The sequence below is a fragment of the Grammomys surdaster genome, unplaced genomic scaffold, assembly GCF_004785775.1.
Source record: "Grammomys surdaster isolate TR1022 unplaced genomic scaffold, NIH_TR_1.0 125750, whole genome shotgun sequence".
NCBI lineage: Eukaryota > Metazoa > Chordata > Mammalia > Rodentia > Muridae > Grammomys > Grammomys surdaster.
In genome coordinates, this window is record NW_021620582.1 from 701,139 (window position 1) to 709,156 (window position 8,018).

The following is an 8,018-nucleotide window of genomic DNA, read 5'->3' on the forward strand; positions in this document are numbered from 1 at the left end:
TTTTACACCCACATCTTGAGGCTTAGATGGTCAGATGGGTCCAGCACAATGCAGCAGTTATTTAGTGATGTCCTCGGGCCACAGTGCAAGAAAACCTGAGGCTATGTATTACACATGCTAATTCTCAGGACCCCATGCAGCGTTGCTGAATCAAAGTTGTGCATCCATATCAAGCTCGTTGACACTGAAGTACCCAGGAAGAGTGAAACACAGGCAGACACACAGGGCCTTGTGCCTCAAGACACCTGTTTATTGGGGACATGACTCTTCAACAGGGATGACAGGAATCGTACCAAAAATAGCAACGTCTACAGGGCCCCTGATAGGGCTAGAAGGGTACAGTGGCCCCCACCCCCACCCCTTATACAAAAATAAACTCTCATGCCTATGGACCAGCAGAAACTGGCAGAGTGGCTCCTCAGCAGGAACACGGCCTCCACCAGCCCTAGGACCCCGTTCTTTGACCCTCACCTCTGCCACTTCTAAGGCACTGTGACTCCTCTGGGCTGGGTGGCTACTGCTTGCCCATTCTCCTTCACCCACTGCCCGCTTTACCTCTTGGTCCACCTTGGGCTGGGATACGGGTCCCACACTGCTCCCTGCTGGCTGCTCTACCCAACTACCTCTAGCACTTCCCCGCTCCTGCGGGGTAAGCTTACTAAGCTAATCACTCCTAAGAGGGCTCCCTACCGTTCTTGCCCCCCAAGACCTGCCTCTCCGGATCTAGACAGCCCTGGGCTGCCCTCCTCTTCTAGTGGAGGACTGGGAGGGGTCTCTCCTGATGGTGCCCGGACATAGGGTGGAGACGTGTCAGCTCGGGGCTGCCGGCGGCCCCGAGCACGACGGCTGTGGTGTACTTGCAGATGCAAGGCCATGAGCTCAGGAGCTCCAGTGGCAAAGGGGCAGAAGAGGCAGCGGTGAAGGGCACCCCCTGACCCGGCCTCACCTCCCGGGCCTGCCCGTAGGGACAGGTCCAAGGGTTCGGCCTCACCACCTCGCCCGTTGCGCAGGGTCCTCCCAGGGCTGGCAGGCTTCCTACGGGACCCTGGTCCGGTGCTGCTCGAAGGAGGCCGGGTACTTGCAGTGCCCTCTACCCAGGTGGCAGAGGCCTGAGTTGGCTTGGCTCCTGACTGCGGCTGCAGTGAGCCCCGCTGGGAAGGCGGTGGGGGCTCTGGAGGTGGCCCAGGACCCGCACTGCTCCTCTGCTCTCGGTGGTGACGCTGAAGATGATACTTGAGCGAGCCAGACTGGGTACCTGCATAGTCGCAGTGTGGACACTTGTAGGGACGCTCACCTGGGAAGAGTGGGTTAGAGTAGGTCACGGGGTCACTGTCACTTTGCACACCCACACTAGTATTTTGCTCCGTTTACAAACTTCATCCCAAAGACCAGGAGCAAATGCTGACTCCCCACGAGGTGATCTAGATGATCTTTCCTGGCCAGTCTGAGAGGTGGCCAGCATGACCTCCAGCCTTCTGGTTGCTCTTACCTTTCTTCCTCCTAGACCCTCCCCTATGCAGAAAGCCTCCCTCACCTGTGTGCACTCGAAGATGCACTTTTAGGTGATGCGCCGAGCGGAACGATTTTCCACAGAAGGGGCAGTCCTTGCCAGTGGCCCCACGGCCCGCTTCAGATCGTGTCCCTCCAACCAGCAGCCCGTTTTCTTCTGCAAGACGTTAAAAGGAAATTATAAGGTCTCGCTGCCTTGTCCCGGCCAGGTATCCATTATACCCACCATCCCTTTGGGCCCAAGGGGAAAGAGGTTTGGGGGAACAAAGATTTATTAGAGTTAATACCCTTAGGAAACCACAAAGCTTCCAGTAGGAAAAGGGGGCAGGAGGGGACAGAAGCCCAGGAGAAATCGAAGCAGGTTTTCTGAAAAGGAGTGTTGGACAAAGTTTCCAGAACCAAATGCCACCAACCCCCCAGAGAAAACAGTGTGTACATACCTTGGGTGGCTGTAGATCTTGCCTGGGCCCCCGCGGCAGGTGCAGGCTGTCCTGATCCCTCACCTGGGTTGGGGTGCAGGGAAGTCAGAGAGCCCAGCGACCTGCCTCGGGCCCAGCTCTCCTCTTCCGCCTCCACCACTTCTTCTTCCTCTTCTGGTTCCTCTGTACGGTGTCGCCGAGCCCGGTTGGGAAGAGCCGAAGGCAGTGGGCGGAATCCTCCATAGCTTCGGCCACCTCCAGGGTCAGCACCCTCACCATTGGGTCGTACTTCCCCAGCTCGTACACTCAGGTAGCCTAAGAGGCTTGGGGGCTCTCGGCGCTCAGCCGGAGTGGGTGCTGGGGCCAGGAGGAGCGCAGGGCCCAGTGGCTCATAAGCCAGTAGGCTCAGGTCAGGAGGCTGAGGGGCTCTGGCAGGCGCAGAGCCAGGGCCTGGAGCACGCAAAGGACCCAGCTTGCTGGTGTGCACCTTCATGTGGTTCTTAAGGAACCAGGGCTCCTTGAAGCAGCGACCACATACGGGGCACGCATGATCAAAGGAGGCCTTGTGCTTGCGCATGTGACCCTTGAGAAACCAGGACTGTGTAAAGCTCTGGCCGCACACCTGGCAACGGAACTCAGGTGGCGCAGGGGGCTCCTCCGGAGGGGCAGGAGTTGGAGCAGGGTTTGCCTCACGTTCAGGCTCTGGCCTAGGTTCAGGCTCAGACTCAGGCTCAAGGGCAGATCTGGGTTCTTGCTGGGGTGGAGGCTGGGGTTCAGGAGTAGAAGTAGCCGCCAGGGGGCGCTCGGAAGCCCCGTGGGCCGTCAGACTATGGTGCAGCAACTCCTCCTCCTGGCTAGAGCCAAAACTGCACAGGCTGCACTTCCAGGGCCTGTGCAGGATGTGCAGGTGGCGTTCCCGCTCCGCTGAGGTGCGAAACTTGCCTTTGCAGAAAGGGCAACGGAAGGCAGATGAGGAAGGAACCTGAGGGCGAGCCAGGCCCTCTGCAGCAGGGCTGGACTGCATGGCCCCTGAGCTTCTGGCTCTCCCGAGTCGGGCTTCACGAAGCAGGGCGCGTTCCTCCAACTCCAGCAACAGCCGTGCAGCAGGGCTGCGTGGACGCTCCGGCTGGTGCGTTCGGAGATGTGAGCGCAGCAGAGCCCGCTGCGCTGCGCGGTGGCCGCAATGTGGGCACTGGAAGGCTTGGGCGCCCGGGTGGGCTCTCAGGTGCAAAGCCAGGATGGAATTGAATCGGAAGCGCTTTCCGCACACAGGACACGGGAAGCGCCGTTCGCCTGCACGAGTCTCAGACCAGCCCACTGCTCCCATCCCAGGCGACCCGGGTCCTGGAGTCCCGCTGACACCTGGTCCGTTGGAGTAGCGCTGCAGATCCAGCTCGCCGTCGAAGGCTGGTGGGGAAGGCTCTAGGTGGCCGACCAGGATGCGGGGACGTGAGCCCTGTGGGGAAAGATGCACGTGGAGGACAGGGTGGAAAAGGTCGATTTGTAGAAAACGCAAAGGCATCAAGGGGACGAAGGATAAATAGAAGAGTGTATATGTAGACTGGGAGGTTGGAGCCTGACCTAGGTACACTGGTGCTTCTCGCCTACAGAAATTGTGGGATGAGTGGAAGTTAGACACTGGGGCCAAGTAAATAACCTATGTTACTATAATAGGAAGTTAAAAAAAAAAAAAGGAGGCAGGAGAGGGTGTGCCGTTGAAGATACTCAGGTCAAGGACAGAACTTCACTCACCTCCATGGACCCCTTTCACATTCTTTGGTTCTGAGGATTGGAAGGAGGAGGAAGAAAAGCTGCTAATGAAGGCAACAGGTGCGGAGGTGCTAAAACAAGACAGAGTGATTGGAGGAACGATGAGCCCTGGCTTTCAGCAGTAAAGTCACCCCACTTAGCAGCCTGTATTCTTGAAACCCACCCCTTCTACCTACTGTAATCTTGGGGTATCACATGCTTCCTATTTGCTGTCCTCAAAACTTGCATCCCTTGATCTACCAACTTGTATGATAAATCCAGACTTCCTCCCCCAAGTGATGTTTTAAACACCTCATCCAGAACCCCCATCACCACACACACACACACACACACGCACACGCGCACACACACACACAGGAGCGCACACACAATGTGGGAGGCCATCATAGTATACCCCTCTTCCACTCGCGCTGGGCTGTGCCCCTGGATAAACAAATGTGGAGGGCTAGCCATACTCCTGTTATCCAAATGGCACTAGCTCCTCTCAGACCCAGGGCCAGCCAGCCAGAATCCCTCCAGGTTCCTCCTCCTTGCTTCTGCCGGCACCCAGTCTTCTGGTCTTTCCTCCTCCCCCTCCCCCTTCCTGGATTCCTGATCCATTCATTTCCATTCATTACAGAGACTCATTCATGCATGGGAGAGAAACACCTCCCAGCAGCAGAGTCTGGAGACAGAGGGGGAGGGGCATGGAGGGAGAGCCAGCTACAGAGGGAATGAAGAGAGTTGGGGGAGGCCTGGAAGTTAAGGGGCACTACCAGCCTAGGGAAGGGGTTAAAAACTGCAAGTCCCATTTAGGTTTCACCCCGGTTCAAACCTTGGAGCCTGTGGTTTGACGGGGCATCTCAGCCCCTTTGTCCAGAGCTGTTCCGAAGCAGGCTTTCCTCCTCTCTGCAGGGGAGAGGCTTCCTCACACAAGAGGAGGATTACACTGGCTCTGAGCTCAAGAGGCTGGAGTGAGGGATGGGGGGCGGGGCCTTGCCATCTGCACAGATAGGAGATCCACACAAGCTCTGAGCAGGAAAGGGTTAAAATTCTCCATCTAAAATTCCCTATCCCTGACAAGTGCTGCACAGGGCTGGGAAGGAGAGAGTTGAGGAAGGGGATGGTAACGGGAGGTCTGCCTGCTAAGAAGGTCATGGAATTTAGGCTTCAGTGGATGACCACAAGTCATCCTACCTTCCTCCTTCCATATAGAATTGTATCTTGTTCAGGTAGATGAACTTGGGCCTAGCTTCTTTTTTTAAACATCAGACACAATACTCTATAAAGAACTTCCTTACAATGAGAATTATGAAACTGAAATGGGTTACTAACAAAAAGGAGGACTCAAGCATTACTTTACTTACAAATTTTTAAATGAAGAGAACTGGGCCAGGAGTTAGCCCTGCTTATCAGCAAAGAAAACACTGGGGGTCCAAAGCTTCTTAAATTTTCAACGTTTAGTGGATGTGGCAAGACTTTATGAAGGGGCAAACACCTGTCACATGCAGACTCTGACTTTTGAGAGCCAAAATTAACAAGATGTCCTGCTCAAACATCAGCAGGAAACCACTGCCACTTAATGTGTGTGTTTCTCTGGGTCCAAATTCAGGCATCCTTTCCTGGCCTGTAGGTTACTGGGACCAAGAGTCTGATCAGGTTCAATGACAACTGCATAAAGGTGTTAGAATAGAACTAAGGAGTACAGGCTATTGCAAGCCTAGGCCTTACAACCTTCAGTAACCAGCTATCCTCTCAGTTTACCTTCTGTGAAATGAGTTATACTGAATTTACATTTATAGTCCCTGCCAACTTAAAAGTTGTGTGGTTTTAAGTCACAGGTCTCTTCTGGCCCCCAAGAGATGCTAAAACAAATGGCCATTCCTTCAGTACCATGGAGAGTGCAGTGGGCTACTAGAGATGGACCTCTGGCTACCTCAGTACCACAGATAGAGCTAGGAAGTGGTAGAGAGCCCACGTTGCCCATTTTAGAACCAGAGAGGACACAGAAACTACTGGATTTATATATATATATATTCATATTCATAAACTACACAGGGGTTTCAGAGAAACTATGGAGGGGTATCTACCAGAGGAATTACTGTGGCCTTTCGAATGTCATTGAAAATAAAAAATACACACACCTAAAATTTTTTAATTAGCTTTACAGAATGTCACAACAGTTACAGTTTGTACATCCTGGAATGAGTTACTGAGGCATCGTATTTGAGTCCATCACATTCTGTTGCTTTCCTGGGGATTCCCGGAACATCCTGGTGTACAGCCAATCTGGTATATTCAGAGGAAGCAGATGGCTGGGAGGGGTGTGTGTGAATACTGCATGGTCATAGCTGACTAACCTATGGGCACATATTCTGATTCTGAGAAGATTCTAGGGCCTCTAAAATTGCCTGTAAAACACTAAGCAAAATGTGTCCTAGGAAAATGGCCTAATATCTGAGGCAAAAGGAGGAGGAAAAAGGCCAGGCTTCCTCACCCGAACGAGAACCCCCGCACTTCCACATGTAGCAGTTTCCAGGACGGAGTGCAGAAACACATAAGAAGGCACAAATGGAAGATGAATTTCTCCTCAGGGAAGTTCCCCAGAAGGTGGCCTAAAATCAATAAAATCCACCGAGACCTCCTAGGCCCAGTCAAGATGGCTTCCGTCATCTCTGTATCAAACCAGGTCTCGTGCACCAGAGCTCATAAACTGCTCTCAATAAGGGAGTACTAGCAGAGACGGAGTCTGTGACCTGGTTTGGAACCTAAGTCAGACATGTATTGTCTGTGGACAATCCTCACATTTTTCTATAGTCAAGGCTTAAACACCACCCCTGAGCCTTGGCCAAAGAGTGGCACTGACCTACTTTCCACACACAGTGGGAATCAAGGGTTATCTTGTTCCTGTTTGTATTTTGCAGGGATGCAAGACCAGTGTTACAAATTAGAAATATTTCCAAAGCAACAGGCCAATTACTTTTACATACTAGGAGAGCCGATGCAGAGGTGGTGTGGACCACCAAATCTTACGGAGGATGAATGGGTGGTGAAAAGATTTACGAAAGAATCCGCTAAATAAAGGACCAAGAAGACTGCCCCTCTCCAGCCCAAATCTTGTGATTCGAAGATTTTTAAGGACAAGTATTCAGTAGCAAAAGATCAGGGTCTCTAGGGCCTAGCAGTAATTAGGCCTGTCTCTGGTCATCCCCAACACATGATTTTTTCCCTCTTGTTGGCAATCTCCCCTCTCCTAAATCAGCTAACAAGTATGAACCTCAGCGCTAGAGGAGAGTAAATAGAAAGGGGCTTATTAGACAGCCCAGAGTCAAGACCACCTGCAGAACACACACAAGAGAACGACTCACTTGTACGGTCGCTCCATGGCTCTCGGAACCTGAGAGCTGTTTCAAAGCCACAGTACACCGAACCTACACTTTGTAGAAAGAGTTCTTGGGGAGAAAGGACTGGAGGGGGGTGGGGCACGGGGGCAACATGAAATTTCAGTCATTGGCTCCCAAATAACGATGAAGAGGTGAGAGGGAGGTACAATACACACACACACACACACACACACACACACTCACACGCAATCTTATCCCAGATCCATGTTCTAGCATGTCCTAACTTGACCCCATTCTGAAAGTTCTCAGGAGCCTGGGATGGGGGGGGGGGGCGGTAAAGAGGGCATATATACAGGCTTAAGTCTCTTTAACTAGGGCTGGCCCTAAAAAAAAGTCAGTGTTAGTGGCAGTATGAGCCTCAGTTCTCAGGCTGGGAGGTGGGCAAGAGATCTTCTGGGAAAATACCCCTCTCAAAAACTGGTAGGCAAGCAGAGCAGGACCTGTGCTCTCACACGAGGGACTCCACCAGCACACCTCACACTCCACCCGTGGAAAATAATCCAGGAGGATAATGGGGGCAGGGTTGGAAGACAGGGAGGCCAGAGCTCAGCTACCCCGGGCCAGGAGAACAAAAGCAGAGTTACAGCCGCCTCCGCGGCTGCCGCGGGCCGAGCTCTTTGTGACACTTTGTTTGGGACACAGAGAGAAGCACCCCCATCCTCTCCCCGCCCGCCCCCCCCGTGCCCTGCCGGTCCCCAAGAGTTAGGGCTCCTTCCCCCACCCCCACCCGCTGCACCTGGGCTGGGGCGCACCTCCACTGTGCTCACCGCTCTCCCACCGCTCACCCCCAGGCCCCCTGCACCCCAGGCCGCGGCGCCCGGCCTCACGGCCCCTACAAAGCCGCGCGCCCCCGCCCCGCGCCGAGGCCCTCCCCTCCGTGCGGGGATCCCGACTCCCCCACCTGGCCCCCTCCCCCGGACACCCCCCCAACTCTCAC

General features: G+C 53.9%; 1 protein-coding gene across 13 annotated transcripts in view; it reads right to left on the bottom strand.

Moving 5' to 3' along the window:
* Positions 1–227: 227 nt before the first annotated feature.
* The window catches only part of Znf219 (zinc finger protein 219), a 14,187-nt gene continuing 6,396 nt past the window's right edge, over positions 228–8,018 (bottom strand). For 3 of the 13 annotated variants that reach the window (XM_028788519.1, XM_028788518.1, XM_028788517.1), the window contains 3 exons: positions 1,950–3,769; positions 1,535–1,666; positions 228–1,294 (listed from right to left, as the gene is read on the bottom strand). In XM_028788519.1, the coding sequence (XP_028644352.1) occupies positions 687–1,294; positions 1,535–1,666; positions 1,950–3,450 (2,241 nt within the window). In that variant the 5' untranslated portion in view covers positions 3,451–3,769 and the 3' untranslated portion in view covers positions 228–686. Of the gene's footprint in view, positions 1,295–1,534; positions 1,667–1,949; positions 6,293–7,045; positions 7,730–8,018 lie in introns of those variants that run through there. The other 10 variants (XM_028788524.1, XM_028788523.1, XM_028788522.1 and 7 more) reach the window with 9 other exon arrangements.